Source organism: Coregonus lavaretus, assembly GCF_964263955.1.
Source record: "Coregonus lavaretus genome assembly, chromosome: 7".
Lineage (NCBI taxonomy): Eukaryota > Metazoa > Chordata > Actinopteri > Salmoniformes > Salmonidae > Coregonus > Coregonus lavaretus.
In genome coordinates, this window is record NC_139994.1 from 15,284,796 (window position 1) to 15,304,909 (window position 20,114).

The window sequence follows — 20,114 nt, forward strand, 5'->3', positions numbered from 1 at the left end:
ACCTGGTTCAAAGACCATGGGATTACTGTGCTTGATTGGCCAGCAAACTCGCCTGATCTGAACCCCATAGAGAATTTATGGGGTATTGTCAAGAGGAAGATGAGAGACACGAGACCCAACAATGCAGATGAGCTGAAGGCCGCTATCGAAGCAACCTGGGCTTCCATAACACCTCAGCAGTGCCACAAGCTGTTCGACTCCATGCCACGCCACATAGATGCAGTGATTCATGCAAAAGGAGCCCCAACCAAGTACTGACTGCATGTACAAGAACATACTTTTCAGAAGGCTGACATCTGTATTACATTTCCTTTTTTCACTGGACTTATGTCATATTCTAATTTTCTGAGATACTGGGGTTTTCATGAGCTGTAAACCGTAATCATCAAGATTAAAACAAATAGAGGCTTGAACTATTTCACGTTTTGTGTAATTAATCCACGATATATATGAGTTTCACTTTGTCAATTGAATTATTGAAATTACTTAACTTTTCCACAATATTCTAATTTATTGAGCTGCACCTGTATATAATGTGCAATATAAATATGTGCAAAAGGTGCATGAAGAGTGCAATAGACAAACATCAGTGTCATAGGGAACACCTATCCTCTGTAGCTCAGCTGGTAGAGCACGGCGCTTGTAACGCCAAGGTAGTGGGTTCGCTCCCCGGGATCACCCATACATAAAAATGTATGAACGCATGACTGTAAGTCGCTTTGGATAAAAGCGTCTGCTAAATGGCATATTATTATTATTATTAATAGGTTAAACACAGACGATTACAATTAGAACGCAGCTTCTTTTTGGGGTCTTCTACTGTAGCTTTTTCACACCAATTCACTGGCCTCTGTTGAGAAAATATTTGCCCGTATGAGGAATGAATCCATAAGAATTATAAAATAATGTCTAAGTAGAGCTTGTCACATTGAATATGGCCTGAATATAACCTTTTCATTGTTGTTTATGCTTGATTGAAACTAATAACACATTTATAAAAAGATGTACAATTAAGGAGCAAAGTATTACTAATAGAAAATGATACAAAAATGAACCTTTTTTTTCTGCATCATCTGCGTTAGTAATTTGCGTTGGATGATGTCAAGGTTTTTCACTGGCCTCTGTTGAGAAAACATTTGCCCGTATGAGGAATGAATCCATAAGAATTATAAAATAATGTCTAAGTAGAGCTTGTCACATTGAATATGGCCTGAATATAACCTTTTCATTGTTGTTTATGCTTGATTGAAACTAATAACACATTTATAAAAATATGTACAATTAAGGAGCAAAGTATTACTAATAGAAAATGATACAAAAATGAACCTTTTTGTTCTGCATCATCTGCGTTGGTAATTTGCGTTGGATGATGTCAAGGTTTTTCACTGGCCTCTGTTGAGAAAACATTTGCCCGTATGAGGAATGAATCCATAAGAATTATAAAATAATGTCTAAGTAGAGCTTGTCACATTGAATATGGCCTGAATATAACCTTTTCATTGTTGTTTATGCTTGATTGAAACTAATAACACATTTATAAAAAAGATGTACAATTAAGGAGCAAAGTATTACTAATAGAAAATGATACAAAAATGAACCTTTTTGTTCTGCATCATCTGCGTTAGTAATTTGCGTTGGATGATGTCAAGGTTTTTCATTGGCCTCTGTTGAGAAAACATTTGCCCGTATGAGGAATGAATCCATAAGAATTATAAAATAATGTCTAAGTAGAGCTTGTCACATTGAATATGGCCTGAATATAACCTTTTCATTGTTGTTTATGCTTGATTGAAACTAATAACACATTTATAAAAAGATGTACAATTAAGGAGCAAAGTATTACTAATAGAAAATGATACAAAAATGAACCTTTTTGTTCTGCATCATCTGCGTTGGTAATTTGCGTTGGATGATGTCAAGGCTTTTCACTGGCCTCTGTTGAGAAAACATTTGCCCGTATGAGGAATGAATCCATAAGAATTATAAAATAATGTCTAAGTAGAGCTTGTCACATTGAATATGGCCTGAATATAACCTTTTCATTGTTGTTTATGCTTGATTGAAACTAATAACACATTTATAAAAAGATGTACAATTAAGGAGCAAAGTATTACTAATAGAAAATGATACAAAAATGAACCTTTTTGTTCTGCATCATCTGCGTTGGTAATTTGCGTTGGATGATGTCAAGGTTTTTCACTGGCCTCTGTTGAGAAAACATTTGCCCGTATGAGGAATGAATCCATAAGAATTATAAAATAATGTCTAAGTAGAGCTTGTCACATTGAATATGGCCTGAATATAACCTTTTCATTGTTGTTTATGCTTGATTGAAACTAATAACACATTTATAAAAAGATGTACAATTAAGGAGCAAAGTATTACTAATAGAAAATGATACAAAAATGAACCTTTTTGTTCTGCATCATCTGCGTTGGTAATTTGCGTTGGATGATGTCAAGGTTTTTCACTGGCCTCTGTTGAGAAAACATTTGCCCGTATGAGGAATGAATCCATAAGAATTATAAAATAATGTCTAAGTAGAGCTTGTCACATTGAATATGGCCTGAATATAACCTTTTCATTGTTGTTTATGCTTGATTGAAACTAATAACACATTTATAAAAAGATGTACAATTAAGGAGCAAAGTATTACTAATAGAAAATGATACAAAAATGAACCTTTTTGTTCTGCATCATCTGCGTTGGTAATTTGCGTTGGATGATGTCAAGGTTTTTCACTGGCCTCTGTTGAGAAAACATTTGCCCGTATGAGGAATGAATCCATAAGAATTATAAAATAATGTCTAAGTAGAGCTTGTCACATTGAATATGGCCTGAATATAACCTTTTCATTGTTGTTTATGCTTGATTGAAACTAATAACACATTTATAAAAAGATGTACAATTAAGGAGCAAAGTATTACTAATAGAAAATGATACAAAAATGAACCTTTTTGTTCTGCATCATCTGCGTTGGTAATTTGCGTTGGATGATGTCAAGGTTTTTCACTGGCCTCTGTTGAGAAAACATTTGCCCGTATGAGGAATGAATCCATAAGAATTATAAAATAATGTCTAAGTAGAGCTTGTCACATTGAATATGGCCTGAATATAACCTTTTCATTGTTGTTTATGCTTGATTGAAACTAATAACGCATTTATACAAATATGTACAATTAAGGAGCAAAGTATTACTAATAGAAAATGATACAAAAATGAACCTTTTTGTTCTGCATCATCTGCGTTGGTAATTTGCGTTGGATGATGTCAAGGTTTTTCAGAAATTCTTCTTCCATTGACTTCAGGAAACACTTATGTTCATCCTTTTTTTTCTGAATCTCATCACTGTCACGTTCAACTTTAGACCATTCTTCTGTTGTCTGAAAAAGTGGAGTTTAAACAGTTTTTACCTTGGTGGCCTGCCCTTTGTGGTTTAGCCGCTAAACCTCTACTTTCTAATAATTTCAATTGTCTCAAAACGTCCCTCTTGAAACTTCATTATAAGGTAGTTACATACATCGCTAAACAGTTTTGATCTTACCATGTCTGCAAAACACTGGCCACGGTAGAAGGTTTTGATTCCTGGGTACTTCAGCTGTGACGCAAACAGATCTTGCATACTATTTGCAACCAGATGAAGACACTCTGTCTCGTAAGCATACACCTTCCAGTCCTCACCTACCAAAATCAACAGTTGCCCACTCTCTGCCTCACACTCATCAACATCATCTATTACACCAATCACTACCATCTTCACTTCCTCTTTAAGGTAGAATTTGCTCAACTCTTCAATTTCTTTCTTGTTTCCTTTGTAAACAGTGTTATCTTGGTGCCCGATCTTCAACTTGTACCCCTTTTTGTCGTCAAGTGAAATGCTTTCATTACAATGTGCTGTCACTTTGTCTGAAACACATCTAAGGCCACCACCTTGAAAACACAAAAGGGCAACATTAGTACAAAATGTAATATATGTCATATGCATGTTATTTCACTTATCTACAACAAGAGCAATATCGTGACAATTTCTCAGAAGCCTGAACAACAAACATAATAGCAATCTCACTCCACAAATTCCAACCAAAAGCAGCTCATAGACTACGTTGACCCAGGCTGAAGAATGCTATAGCTCAAGTCTCATTAATCCTCAAGGACACACACTACATTGCCAAAAGTATGTGGACACCTGCTCGTCGAACATCTCATTCCAAAATCATGGGCATTAATATGGAGTTGGTCCCTCCTTTGCTGCTATAACAGCCTCCACTCTTCTGGGAAGGCTTTCCACTAGAAGTTGGAACATTGCTGCGGGGACTTGCTAGACCCATGGGGCGGCGCACAATTGGCCCAGCGTCGTCCAGGGTAGGGGAGGGAATGGCCGGCAGGGATGTAGCTCAGTTGGTAGAGCATGGCGTTTGCAACGCCAGGGTAGTGAGTTCGATAAAATAATGTATGCGCTAACTGTAAGTCGCTCTGGATAAGAGCGTCTGCTAAATGACCAAAATGTAAATGTAAATGTAAGAGCATTAGTGAGGTCGGGTACTGATGCTGGGTGATTAGGCCTGGCTCAAAGTCGGAGTTCCAATTAATCCCAAAGGTGTTGAATGTGGTTGAGGTCAGGGCTCTATGCAGGCCAGTCAAGTTCTTCCACACCAATCTCGATAAATCATTTCTGTATGGACCTCGCTTTGTGCACGGGGGCATTGTCATGCTGAAACAGGAAAGGGCCTTCCCCAAACGGTTGCCTTAATGTTGGAAGCACAGAATCGTCTAGAATGACATTGTATGCTGTACCGTTAAGATTTCCCTTCACTGGAACTAAGGGGCCTCGCCCGAACAATGAAAAACAGCCCCAGACCATTATTCCTCATCCACCAAACTTTACAGTTGGCATTATGCAGGTAGCGTTCTCCTGGCAGCTGCCAAACCCAGATTTGTCTGACAGACTGCCAGATGGTGAAGCATGATTCATCAGTCCAGAGAACACGTTTCCACTGCTCCAGAGTCCAATGGCGACGAGCTTTACACTACTCCAGCTGACGCTTGGCATTGTGCATGGTGTACTTAGGCTTGTGTGCGGCCGCTCGGCCATGGAAACCCATTTCATGAAGCTCCCAACGAACAGTTATTGTGCTGACGTTGCTTCCAGAGGCAGTTTGGAACTCGGTAGTGAGTGTTGCAACCGAGGACTGGCGATTTGTACGCTCTACGCGCTACAGCACTCAGCGGTCACGTTCTGTGAGCTTGTGTGACCTACCACACACCGGCTGAGCCGTTGTTGCTCCTAGATGTTTCCACTTCACAATAACAGCACTTACAGTTGACCGTGGCAGCTTTAGCAGGGCAGAAATTTGACGAACTGACTTGTTGGAAAAGTGGCATCATATGACGTGCCACATTGAAAGTCACTGAGCTCTTCAGTACGGGCCATTCTACTGCCAATGTTTGTCTATGGAGATTGCATGGCAGTGTGCCTGATTTTATTCACCTGTCAGCAACAGGTGTGGCTGAAATAGCTGAATCCACTCATTTGAAGGTGTGTCCACATACATTGTGATGGGTGATTTGAAGGAGTCAGGCGCAGGAGGGTAAATCACAGAATACAGAGTTTTATTCCGGAATACAGAGTTACGCAGAAATGCGTCAAACAGTCCAGTGTGCAAAACAGGCGCACTCGAACAACTTGCATATTTGCACTTCTTATCGTATTGTACTTGCACTTATTCTAGGCTATATGTATATACACTGCTCAAAAAAATAAAGGGAACACTTAAACAACACAATGTAATTCCAAGTCAATCACACTTCTGTGAAATCAAACTGTCCACTTACGAAGCAACACTGATTGACAATAAATGTCACATGCTGTTGTGCAAATGGAATAGACAACAGGTGGAAATTATAGGCAATTAGCAAGACACCCCCAATAAAGGACTGGTTTTGCAGGTGGTGACCACAGACCACTTCTCAGTTCCTATGCTTCCTGGCTGATGTTTTGGTCACTTTTGAATGCTGGCGGTGCTTTCACTCTAGTGGTAGCATGAGACGGAGTCTACAACCCACACAAGTGGCTCAGGTAGTGCAGCTCATCCAGGATGGAACTTCAATGCGAGCTGTGGCAAGAAGGTTTGCTGTGTCTGTCAGCGTAGTGTCCAGAGCATGGAGGCACTACCAGGAGACAGGCCAGTACATCAGGAGACATGGAGGAGGCCGTAGGAGGGCAACAACCCAGCAGCAGGACTGCTACCTCCGCCTTTGTGCAAGGAGGAGCAGGAGGAGCACTGCCAGAGCCCTGCAAAATGACCTCCAGCAGGCCACAAATGTGCATGTGTCTGCTCAAACGGTCAGAAACAGACTCCATGAAGGTGGTATGAGGGCCCGACATCCACAGGTGGGGGTTGTGCTTACAGCCCAACACCGTGCAGGACGTTTGGCATTTGCCAGAGAACACCAAGATTGGCAAATTCGCCACTGGCGCCCTGTGCTCTTCACGGATGAAAGCAGGTTCACACTGAGCACATGTGACAGACATGACAGAGTCTGGAGACGGCGTGGAGAACGTTCTGCTGCCTGCAACATCCTCCAGCATGACCGGTTTGGCAGTGGGTCAGTCATGGTGTGGGGTGGCATTTCTTTGGGGGGCCGCACAGCCCTCGATGTGCTCGCCAGAGGTAGCCTGACTGCCATTAGGTACCGAGATGAGATCCTCAGACCCCTTGTGAGACCATATGCTGGTGCGGTTGGCCCTGGGTTCCTCCTAATGCAAGACAATGCTAGACCTCATGTGGCTGGAGTGTGTCAGCAGTTCCTGCAAGAGGAAGGCATTGATGCTATGGACTGGCCCGCCCATTCCCCAGACCTGAATCCAATTGAGCACATCTGGGCCATCATGTCTCGCTCCATCCACCAACGCCACGTTGCACCACAGACTGTCCAGGAGTTGGCGGATGCTTTAGTCCAGGTCTGGGAGGAGATCCCTCAGGAGACCATCCGCCACCTCATCAGGAGCATGCCCAGGCGTTGTAGGGAGGTCATACAGGCACGTGGAGGCCACACACACTACTGAGCCTCATTTTGACTTGTTTTAAGGACATTACATCAAAGTTGGATCAGCCTGTAGTGTGGTTTTCCACTTTAATTTTGAGGGTGACTCCAAATCCAGACCTCCATGGGTTGATACATTTGATTTCCATTGATAATTTTTGTGTGATTTTGTTGTCAGCACATTCAACTATGTAAATAAAAAAGTATTTAATAAGATTATTTCATTCATTCAGATCTAGGATGTGTTATTTTAGTGTTCCCTTAATTTTTTTGAGCAGTGTACATACAGTGCCTTAGAAGGTATTCACACCCATTGACTTAATATTAATTTTATGTTTACCGTAAGTTTTAAAGTTCAGGAGTAAAAATGTGCTTAACAAATCACATACTAAGTTGCATGGACTCATTTTGTGCAATAATAGTGATTAACATGATTTTTGAATGACTACCCCATCTCTCTACCCCATACATACAGTTATCTGTAAGGTCCCTCAGTTGAGTATTGAATTTCAAGCACAGATTCAACCACAAAGAACATGGAGGTTTTCCAATGCCTTCCAAAGAAGGTCACCAATTGGTAGATGTTGTATCAATACACCCAGTCACTATAAAAATACAGGAGTACTTCCTAACTCAGTTGCTGGAGAGGAAGGAACCCGCTCAGGGATTTCACCATGAGACCAATGGTGATTGTAAAACAGTTACAGAGTTTAATGGCTTTGATAGGAGAAAACTGAGGATTGATCAACAACATTGTAGTTACTCCACAATATGAACCTAAATGACAGATTGAAATGAAGGAAGCCTTTACAGAAAGCATTATGTTTGGGGCAAATCCAATACAACACATCACTGAGTACCACTCTTCATATTTTCAAGCATGGTGGTGGCTGCATCATGTTATAGGTATGCTTGTCATCAGCAAGGACTAGTGAGTTTTTTTTAAATTAAATAAAACAGAATAGAGCTAAGCACAGGCAAAATAGTCGTAGAGAAAAACCTGGTTCTGTCTGCTTTCCAACAGACAATGGTACATAAAGTCACCTTTCAGCAGGACAATAACCCCCAAAAAACAAGGCCAAATCTATACTGCCGTTGCTTACCAATACGACATTGAATGTTCCTGAGTGGCCTAGTTACAGTTTTCACTTAAAACAGCTTGTAAATCTATGGAAAGACTTGAAAATGGCTGTCTAGCAATGATCAACAACCAACTTGACAGAGCTTGAAGAACTTTTAAAATAATAATTGGCAAATATTGTGCAATCCAGGTGTATAAAGCTCTTTCATTACAGAGTATTTTGTGTAGATCGTTGACAAAAAATGACAATGAAATCCATTTGAATACCACTTTTTAACACAACAAACTGTGGAAAAAGTCAAGAGGTGTGAATACATTTTACATTTTAGTCATTTAGCAGATGCTCTTATCCAGAGCGACTTACATGAGCAATTAGGGTTAAGTGCCTTGCTCAAGGGCACATCGGCAGCTCTTAACCACTAAGCTACCTACCACTGTATGTTGTATCATATGGTTTTATGTTGTGTGTTTTTATAAAACAAATTTAAGCTTCACTCAAATTGCCCTTCGTGGGCAGTAAATATGTACTGGTTAGGTCAAGAAGAAATATCCAGAGAAAATTCAAAGTGTGAAAACTATTGATCATTGGATAATGTTGGAACAATCTTTCTCTGAAGTATGAACAACAAACATCTTATGTGTAACTTATCACCTTTCACAATTACAAAGATCATTAGACTAAGATGGCTTTTGGTATGAATAGGCAGTACTACCTTCAGTCTGACATTGTAGGAAAGCATTCACAATAATCCCCCTTGTGCTGTTTGAGAGGAAAAAACAAATGATTAGACAATATGGAACAATAGCATTTTGTCATACAGTACCAGGCCAGCCATAAAAACACTTAATTGTAATGAAACTTAAAGCTACAATCTGGCATTCTATAAAATACAAATTATAAAAAGAAAAAGAAAATCGACCACCAAACACTTATTAGAAAAGCAACTGATGGATGGGGCTCGATTATCTATAAAAAATATTGCCTAGTCAGGACATTTTTACTGTTCCAGCTGGCTGATAGGCATTATTAGGTAGGTAATGTTAAGCGCAGCGCAGATAATTTTCGACCAACCTTTACTTGGGGATACTTCCTCAATTTACGACATGGAAGGCAACACGTTTTCTAAAATTCCATGTGTAGTTTACATTTTACATTTACGTCATTTAGCAGACGCTCTTATCCAGAGCGACTTACAAATTGGTGCATTCACCTTATAACCACTTTACAATTATTATAATTATTATAATTATTATAATGATTATTATTTATTTTTGGGGGAGGGGGGGGGGGGTAAGGAGGGGATTAGAATGATTACTTTATCCTATCCCAGGTGTTCCTTAAAGAGGTGGGGTTTCAAATGTCTCCAGGGGGTTTGTTTGAATTTGTTTGAATTTTGAAAAAAAACGACTTCTTCCAAATGCTGACCTCTGACGTTGCCTACTAAGGAAATTACCTTGATAAAAGCATTTTCGGCAGTTAAATGTAACAAAACAACATTTATAAAAAATAAATTATTACTTTTTTTAAACACTACAATTTGTTTACAAACATGACAACTGTACTTCTAGTTCATGGTTGACACAGCTTGTTGGCCATTAGCTAAATCAGCGTTTCTCTATGAGTTCAAAGCATGTGAATGCATCCAAATGGTATTTATGACTTAACAACTGGTAATTTCCACTTTCCCACTTGGTTATGAATGCAGCATAATTTTTGACTACCCATCCACATCACTGAAGCCAAACGTCACGCCCACTTGGGTTTCTTCTCCACACTAATGTAAAGTATGGACCTATAGTCGGCTGGACACATGATATTTTTATCAATGCTTTGTTCTGATAAAAACTAGCTCATTGCATTGAGCCAGTTTCATAATATTACCATATGTCCCAGCTGCTTGCCGTAGTTTTGAAGTAATCGCGAAAAAACAGGCCTTATTTTAGGGCATTTTTACACCCTGCCAGTCCCTATGAGTTGTATTGAGCACCGTGGCACCAACTCGCCTTCTGAACGTTCTATTCCCAGCCTATTGTTCTGCATCACAATGCCAACTTCGCAATGGTTGGCAATGAGACCGGCCCGCGTTAACCCTATCTATAGGCTTACCTCAGGTAACTTTTTTAAATTATTATGATGATTATTATGATTATGATTATTATTATTATTATTATTATTTAGTTAATTATATTTAAAAATCTTTCTTAAGATGGGTAACATTATCTGCCAAAGTCACACCCCCTTAAAACGCCAATCAGCAGTTGAAACAATAACAAAGTGGACTCCCGACACTGTTTTGGGATAGGGCTGGAGAAATGTAACCACTAAAATGTTTATACAGTTATTTTATTTAGCAAACATTCTTATCCAGAGCGACTTACAGGAACAATTAGGTTAAGTGCCTTGCTCAAGGGCATATCGACAGAATCGGCTCGGGGATTCGAACCAGCGACCTTTGGGTTACTGGTCCAACGCTCTTAACCGCAAAGAAAGTTATGGATGGAAGGACTGACCATCCATGGTACAAAAAGTATAGTTTTAACCATGTTTTGAGGCTATACAGTGTTTTTTTTTAACAAGTAAGCTGAATAACTCAAAATGGATGTATTTTGATGTTTTGAAGTTCTACACTATTTCATTCAGGATAACCTATTATTTCTAATGATGTTACGTTAAATGTAGGTAGCATAGTTTGCTGGTAGTGAAAACTTCTACTTATGGAACTCTGAGGTCATCCCATTGCGGTCCTCTGTAGCTCAGCTGGTAGAGCACGGCGCTTGTAAAGCCAAGGTAGTGGGTTCGATCCCCGGAACCACCCATAAACACAAAACAATTTATGCACGCATGACTAAGTCGCTTTGGATAAAAGCGTCTGCTAAATGGCATGTTATTATTGTTTCCTATAGGGTATATTTTGATTTTGAAGTCGGACACCATTTTAATCAGGAGAATGTCCTCTTTGTAGTGATTTAAGGTTGGGCAGCGAGCTCTGCTGTCATCAAACGCTAGCCTTTCAAATGTCAGAAATTACACATTACTGTTGGAACTCTTGAGGATGGCCATTGTTTCCCTATGGGGAAATTCTACACGGACATGTCTGTCTATTTCGCCAAATATCTCACAATGTGTATGTTTAGATATTTTCAGGTCGGACACCATTTTCATTAGGAGAATCTCTTCTTTGTAATTATGTAAATCTGGGCAGCGAGCTCGGTTGTCATTGATCACTAGACCAGAAATATAAGTTTTCATTTTTTCCCTACTTCCTCATTACGCAGATTACTTTCTACACAAGTTGTTCTTTTTCAGTTTCGTCCTAAAAACAGATTGTAGTGGTAAAATAAAAAAAGGGATACATATTTTGATGCCATTTAGGGGAAGTGGAATTCTAAGCATCAGTCAGAAGAGGCTCAGCAAAGGTTCGTTTCAATTTATTTGCTGTGACCTCGCGCTAGTGTTCCAGCTTAGCCAACGTTATTTGGCAGTTTTTCAGCTTTGGGTGAATTTTGACTCGTTCTATTGTCCAGCATACCGATAGATAAAATCAGCGGAATTAAATTCAGGCAACCAGACTGTAGCTTTACATTTTAAAATACTGGCAACATCAAATGTCCCTTTACCTCATTATGTATGTGTTGTCAACAGCCGATGTGTACTGTAGCATAAAACAAACATGCAAATACGGATAAACATATTATGTTGTCATGACATACCAATTTGTCTTGAAGGAACAGAGGGGTGTACTACAAAGCAGACTACAAAGCAGGATCAATTAGTTACCCAGCTAACTTTAGTAAACAACCAGAAATAACTACAGATTTTATGGTTCATGTGTTTTTGGTTGTTGAGTCAATTATATCATTCCCACTTCAAGGTTATCTTTAAATTATCCAGTAAATTATTTGAGTTGGGAACTAACTAGTAGGCTAGTCAACACTAGTTCCATTTCAATAAATGTTCTTTTTTTCTACGTTGTCAAATGAGACATCGTTTTGTGACTCACCTGTTCAGTCTGACAGAAAAGGGTCTTCCTCTTGAATACAAACATTGATCTGCGTCCTCCAACCAAAGGACCTGTTATTTTATACCCCTGAAATTCCTACCTGCTGAATGTTTCCCTTCCCTTTTTGCTGCTCCTCCTCGCCAGGGCCGGTCGTTGCCGTTCTGAGACCCAAAACTAGAATAGTCCCTGCAGTGGCGATTTTAGCATGTAAATCTTGGTGGGACAAACAAATGTTTTATGCATGCCAGCAAAGCCACAACACAACACTGAATTATACATTAATTGCACTATAACGGTGACAAATGGTGCCCATAAACTGTTAGGGCCTACATAAAGCTGTCCCAACAGCAGATCTTTCTTTTCAGCACCATGGAGTGAATCCTTACCACCACTACACCTGGCTATCAGCGGAGCCTTGTCTAGCAGCAAAACAGTTCATTCAGCCTCATTTACCGCTGTAGTGTATTAAGATTATGACTTTGTTAATGGTTTTAAGTGGAACTTGAGAGGATGTTTATTTAGTGTCAAAGGGAATGGTTTTTAGTGTGATGCCACATAGGACAGAGAGGTCTGTGTGTTGTAGACAGGGGATTGGACAGTAGAGGGAGCCATTTTGTAGTGACACCCCTGTTCGTTGGAGACAGGTGATTGGACAGTAGAGGGAGCAGCCCATATTTTGGGGAAGATTATAAGTATAGGCTAGAGACAAAAACGGCAGAGCGGCCATTGCAATTTGGGAAACGCTGCTCTCCGGGGGGGATCATGACACCCGTAAACTTATGCTGAAATCTTGTGATATGAATAAACCTTATGATCAAAGTTCAGTATGAGCGGACTCCTTTGTTACAGCAATAACTAGCGACTTTAACTCGACACTACACCGCCTTTAAAAAAAAAACTGCTGATATGGCTGACTTGTTTAAACAAATGTGACTTGTTTCAGGAAACTAGGCGTATGTCACGCGTCCCTACTTCACGGGAGATCCATTTGAACGTAAACTTTTTTTTAAAATCAAAATGCGTTTTTTGGCAGAAATGCCCTCTGGAACATGTGAACTTTAATGTTTCTTAATAACAACGTGTATGTCATCTGTAAATAACAATACAATTATTAAATTACGAGCCTAGTTTCTTTATCTAATTTTAATGTAATATGTTGTACTCATCTATACTAGTCATTGTTTAATGGCTCCTTCCATTCCCTTTCTTCTGCAGTTGGTATGGCTGTAACATGTACAGGGTTTAGTGCACTTTCCCAAGAAATAACTACTTCACCAACCCTTCCCCCTGAAAATGTCGCACTAAGTACAACATCAAATTGTTTATCTAAGTCTTGGGCTGTTATCCTTATGTCTATGATCCACCTGTCTTTTTCTTTTATTATCTTAAGGTCACAGTTACCCCATGTGATTTTCCCATAATCCTTGTGCTGGTTCCTCCCACACCAATAACCAGTTGACCCTCGTACTTTAATAGCGATCCCTTTCTGTATTTTAGTTATGGTTCCTGCCTGTGCAGGAATATACATTTTAATCCTGTCTGTTTCTCTTCTCTGTCATGTTCTTTTGCTCTTTACTATTGTCAGTATGCTATTCCCTTTATTCTCAGGAGAACTACTCAAGGGCAGAGAAATCAATGATGGGGATATCTGGTGCGTCTTGGATGTATGAAATATCTTGAAGATCTAGAAGGTCTCGAAAGTCTCGAAGGTATCGAAGGTCTGCCCCTCCGCGAGGGAATCAGCAAGAACAAGTAGCTCATCAGTAATTGCCATCCTCCCCCATCTCCTGATTCTTGCCAGCTCCAGCATCCTCAGCTCTCTCATCTCTAAGTCATCGGTTCCCTCGTGGTACTCTGGTACAATGGTTTAGATGATACCAGGTCACGCTCCCCTCTATCTGTACAGCTGTTGGTGTAACCTGGATGACGATGTATGGTCACTTTAGCTGTTAACCTTCTTCCGTCACTAGGGTCTCCGGATCAGCCAGAGTCCCTCTCAATCTATCGACATCGGTCTGCGAAGAGTGTCCTTCTACCAGCCTACCCATAGGGAAGCTCGGAGTTACTGCTGCAAAGACACACAAACACAGACAAACACAAAAGACAACAATGCTACCCAATGGCGGGGCCGTCTTCCTCTCCTGGGGTTGGAACACTCCTATAGTGGGAAAGATGGATCTAAGTATCGGTCTCTGCCACTTTTACCATCATTGAGGTAGCCAACAACACCTGGTACGGGCCCCTCAACATAGGGTCTTTCCAGCTCTTTCTTCTGTAGTCTTTTACCGTCACATAATCTCCAGGGTGCAGAAAATGCTCAGATTCTCCTACTCAGTTGGGCAAAGTTACCTTCACCCATGGGAAGAAAGTCTTAAGAACATTGTTAGGTTAGGTGAGGCACAGTATGCTACTTACAGTGGGGGAAAAAAGTATTTAGTCAGCCACCAATTGTGCAAGTTCTCCCACTTAAAAAGATGAGAGAGGCCTGTAATTTTCATCATAGGTACACGTCAACTATGACAGACAAAATTAGATTTTTTTTCTCCAGAAAATCACATTGTAGGATTTTTTATGAATTTATTTGCAAATTATGGTGGAAAATAAGTATTTGGTCAATAACAAAAGTTTCTCAATACTTTGTTATATAACCCTTTGTTGGCAATGACACAGGTCAAACGTTTTCTGTAAGTCTTCACAAGGTTTTCACACACTGTTGCTGGTATTTTGGCCCATTCTTCCATGCAGATCTCCTCTAGAGCAGTGATGTTTTGGGGCTGTCGCTGGGCAACACAGACTTTCAACTCCCTCCAAAGATTTTCTATGGGGTTGAGATCTGGAGACTGGCTAGGCCACTCCAGGACCTTGAAATGCTTCTTACGAAGCCATTCCTTCCTTGCCCGGGCAGTGTGTTTGGGATCATTGTCATGCTGAAAGACCCAGCCACGTTTCATCTTCAATGCCCTTGCTGATGGAAGGAGGTTTTCACTCAAAATCTCACGATACATGGCCCCATTCATTCTTTCCTTTACACGGATCAGTCGTCCTGGTCCCTTTGCAGAAAAACAGCCCCAAAGCATGATGTTTCCACCCCCATGCTTCACAGTAGGTATGGTGTTCTTTGGATGCAACTCAGCATTCTTTGTCCTCCAAACACGACGAGTTTAGTTTTTACCAAAAAGTTATATTTTTGTTTCATCTGACCATATGACATTCTCCCAATCCTCTTCTGGATCATCCAAATGCACTCTAGCAAACTTCAGACGGGCCTGGACATGTACTGGCTTAAGCAGGGGGACATGTCTGGCACTGCAGGATTTGAGTCCCTGGCGGCGTAGTGTGTTACTGATGGTAGGCTTTGTTACTTTGGTCCCAGCTCTCAGCAGGTCATTCACTAGGTCCCCCCGTGTGGTTCTGGGATTTTTGCTCACCGTTCTTGTGATAATTTTGACCCCACAGGGTGAGATCTTGCGTGGAGCCCCAGATCGAGGGAGATTATCAGTGGTTTTGTATGTCTTCCATTTCCTAATAATTGCTCCCACAGTTGATTTCTTCAAACCAAGCTGCTTACCTATTGCAGATTCAGTCTTCCCAGCCTGGTGCAGGTCTACAATTTTGTTTCTGGTGTCCTTTGACAGCTCTTTGGTCTTGGCCATAGTGGAATTTGGAGTGTGACTGTTTGAGGTTGTGGACAGGTGTCTTTTATACTGATAACAAGTTCAAACAGGTGCCATTAATACAGGTAACGAGTGGAGGACAGAGGAGCCTCTTAAAGAAGAAGTTACAGGTCTATGAGAGCCAGAAATCTTGCTTGTTTGTAGGTGACCAAATACTTATTTTCCACCATAATTTGCAAATAAATTCATTAAAAATCCTACAATGTGATTTTCTGGAATTTTTTTTCTCAATTTGTCTGTCATAGTTGACGTGCACCTATGATGAAAAGTACAGGCCTCTCTCATCTTTTTAAATGGGAGAACTTGCACAATTGGTGGCTGACTAAATACTTTTTTCCCCCACTGTATATCCTCTCTTCTGTCAGGAGAAGCCTTGAGATTCTGAAGCGCACCTCCTTATAGCTTGTTGCAGTCCACTCGTTTCATAGACAGGCCACTCTACTCCCTGCCTCCTACCACAATTATACTTTCACATGAAACATTTAACCTAACCAATAACACATTAATTAATACTGCTCACATACTTAATACAATTTGCATATTTTACCACAAAAAAAAACATTAAAACCCCTGTAACCACAAAAACATTAAATCCCATGTAAACCATAAAAAATTAAGTCCCATGTAAACCACAAAAACATTAAATCCCATGTAACCAATACTTCCCCCCTTTGGACACATGCATCACATCGTGATTAATGTGTTCAAAAAACAAAACAACAACAATATTGCCTGTTAAACCAAAATAATAACTTAACTTAAAATTACAACTTTAATAATATCTTAACCTAATTGTATCCTCATAACATTATTCATGGTATATCCCTCATTCAGGATTAACTCTCTCACTTCATCCTTTTTCTGTTCGGAATGATATATAGGATTATTGCCAAATTATAAACTTCTTCATAATTATCAATATTATAAATGACCCTTAACTCTATAAATTACCTTAAACTCATCATCCTATGTCACTCGGTTTTCCAGTGCGGGTGATCAAATCACACTAGAAAATCAGGACAAAGGTCAGAGGTCATTCAACCCTTTTAAATAAATGTTTCATTCTAGAGTAGACTAATCATTAACAACCGTCAAAACATTTCATAAATGTTGTATCCTATGTGTACAGTAAGTCCTTAGTACAGCTCTTTTCAAAAGAAATCACACATTTACTTATCACTCAGTAAATAAAAGCCCAACATACATGTGTTTGCCCCCTTAAGACATACAGTGAGGGAAAATAGTATTTGATCCCCTGCTGATTTTGTACGTTTGCCCACTGACAAAGAAATGATCAGTCTATAATTGTAATGGTAGGTTTATTTGAACAGTGAGAGACAGAATAACAAAAAAATAATCCAGAAAAACGCATGTCATAAATGTTATAAATTGATTAGCATTTTAATGAGGGAAATAAGTATTTGACCCCCTCTCAATCAGAAAGATTTCTGGCTCCCAGGTGTCTTTTATATAGGTAACGAGCTGAGATTAGGAGCACACTCTTAAAGGCAGTGCTCCTAATCTCAGCTTGTTACCTGTATAAAAGACACCTGTCCACAGAAGCAATCAATCAATCATTTACATTTACGTCATTTAGCAGACGCTCTTATCCAGAGCGACTTACAGTTTGTGAGTGCATACATTATTTTTACATACTGGCCCCCCTTGGGAATCAAACCCACAACCCTGGCATTGCAAACACCATGCTTTACCAACTGAGCTACATCCCTGCCGGCCATTCCCTCCCCTACCCTGGACGACGCTGGGCCAATTGTGCGCCGCCCCATGGGTCTCCCGGTCGCAGCCGGCTACGACAGAGCCTGGATACGAACCAGGATCTCTAGTGGCACAGCTAGCACTGCGATGCAGTGCCTTAGACCACTGCGCCAATCAGATTCCAAACTCTCCACCATGGCCAAGACCAAAGAGCTCTCCAAGGATGTCAGGGACAAGATTCTAGACCTACACAAGGCTGGAATGGGCTACAAGACCATCGCCAAGCAGCTTGGTAAGAAGGTGACAACAGTTGGTGCGATTATTCGCAAATGGAAGAAACACAAAAGAACTGTCAATCTCCCTCGGCCTGGGGCTCCATGCAAGATCTCACCTCGTGGAGTTGCAGTGATCATGAGAACGGTGAGGAATCAGCCCAGAACTACACGGGAGGATCTTGTCAATGATCTCAAGGCAGCTGGGACCATAGTCACCAAGAAAACAATTGGTAACACACCACGCCGTGAAGGACTGAAATCCTGCAGCGCCCGCAAGGTCCCCCTGCTCAAGAAAGCACATATACATGCCCGTCTGAAGTTTGCCAATGAACATCTGAATGATTCAGAGGAGAACTGGGTGAAAGTGTTGTGGTCAGATGAGACCAAAACCGAGGCATCAACTCAACTCGCTGTGTTTGGAGGAGGAGGAATGCTGCCAATGACCCCAAGAACGCCATCCCCACCGTCAAACATGGAGGTGGAAACATTATGCTTTGGGGGTGTTTTTCTGCTAAGGGGACAGGACAACTTCACCGCATCAAAGGGTCGATGGACGGGGCCATGTACCGTCAAATCTTGGGTGAGAACCTCCTTCCCTCAGCCAGGGCATTGAAAATGGGTTGTGGATGGGTATTCCAGCATGACAATGACCCAATACACACGGCCAAGGCAACAAAGGAGTGGCTCAAGAAGAAGCACGTTAAGGTCCTGGAGTGGCCTAGCCATTCTCCAGACCTTAATCCCATAGAAAATCTGTGGAGGGAGCTGAAGGTTTGAGTTGCCAAACGTCAGCCTCGAAACCTTAATGACTTGGAGAAGATCCGCAAACAGGAGTGGGACAAAATTCCTCCTGAGATGTGTGCAAACCTGGTGGCCAACTACAAGAAACGTCTGACCTCTGTGATTGCCAACAAGGGTTTTGCCACCAAGTACTAAGTCATGTTTTGCAGAAGGGTCAAATACTTATTTCCCTCATTAAAATGCAAATCAATTTATAACATTTTTTACATGCGTTTTTCTGGATTTTTTTGTTGTTATTCTGTCTCTCACTGTTCAAATAAACCTACCATTAAAATTATAGACTGATCATGTCTTTGTCAGTGGGCAAACTTATAAAATCAGCAGGGGATAAAATACTTTCCCCCCCTCACTGTACCTGGTGAAATAATAGTTAATAAACAACTAAGGGGGGCCCTATAAAATCTGTGATTTCCCCCCCCCAAAATTGTGTTTTATATTCCCCCAAATTTTGTTCAGTTGTATTATTTCAGGTTAATAAAAATAAAATCTCTTAAAATTACAATGTTCGTAGAGAAACAACGAAATTAGTTCCGAGTCCATGTCAATGCTTAAATCACATCAGAAGACAATTTTTTTAGGTCTGGGGCGGCAGGTAGCTTAGTGGGTAAGAGCGTTGTGCCAGTAACCGAAGGTCGCTGGTTCTAATCCCCGAGCCGACTAGGTGAAAAATCTGTCGCTGTGCCCTTAAGCAAGGCACTTAACCCTAATTGCTCCTGTAAGTCGCTCTGGATAAGAGCGTCTGCTAAATGACTAAAATGTAAATGTAAATGTAAGAAAACTAATACATTTAGATTTGAGTGTAATTCCCCTATAATTGCGCATCTGGCCAGTGAGTAATGTGCCATCTAATGTGCAGGTCTAGCAATGGTTCTGTACTGCTGCTGCTCATTCCATGGCAAAGTTTGCAAATAACACATAGATACAAATACTTACTCAAGATATATTTCTGCCAGGTAAGCCTTCTTTGCAGTTAACATTTAATTGAGAAGGTTGAGGAAAGTATTTCTGTCAACCCACAAGATGGTAATCACATCAACTGGCTACACACAGTGAGACAAATGCGCACCACACAGACAGACGGGCAATATTGCTAGAAGTTAATTGGCAGATATTGTGTTAGGTTTGGCTTTTTAAGTCAACCAGGTGTGGGATAATGTCAATGTTGCATTGATTAGATGGGAGCTTGCGGTGGGTGTCTGATACTTATGAGATTTGTTTATGACAGTTAGCGGTGGAACACGTGAAAATTGCATGTACTTTCAGAATTGTTTGGTGAGCTACTCATTGGTGGGCTGCAGGCTACTGGTAAAATCAACCTCTTGGAGACCCCTGCCCTATTTTCTACTTACCACTTGTATCCTGTGCTTGTTTTGTGTTACAGTTTTACACTTCTAAATAAATCTACCAAAGATATCTCCGGCCTGGTTCTTGGAAGATGTAGTGTTTAAGAGTACATGCTACTGTACTAGAAAAGCACTCTATGGTAGCAAGGCTTTAGAGAGGACAGCACAAGGGGGTATGT

General features: G+C 40.6%; 1 protein-coding gene across 1 annotated transcript; it reads right to left on the bottom strand.

Annotated features, from left to right (window-relative positions):
- Positions 1-347: 347 nt before the first annotated feature.
- Positions 348-12,274, bottom strand: LOC311132144 (uncharacterized protein). The gene is made up of 14 exons (XM_084165364.1): positions 12,127-12,274; positions 11,744-11,778; positions 8,839-8,885; positions 3,545-3,930; positions 3,225-3,383; positions 2,954-3,019; positions 2,683-2,748; positions 2,412-2,477; positions 2,141-2,206; positions 1,870-1,935; positions 1,599-1,664; positions 1,327-1,392; positions 1,056-1,121; positions 348-850 (listed from the first exon to the last, which is right to left on the bottom strand). Exons 1-14 carry the CDS (start codon positions 12,169-12,171, stop codon positions 761-763), a joined length of 1,290 nt encoding a protein of 429 aa, XP_084021490.1. The 5' UTR covers positions 12,172-12,274; the 3' UTR covers positions 348-760.
- Positions 12,275-20,114: the final 7,840 nt, after the last annotated feature.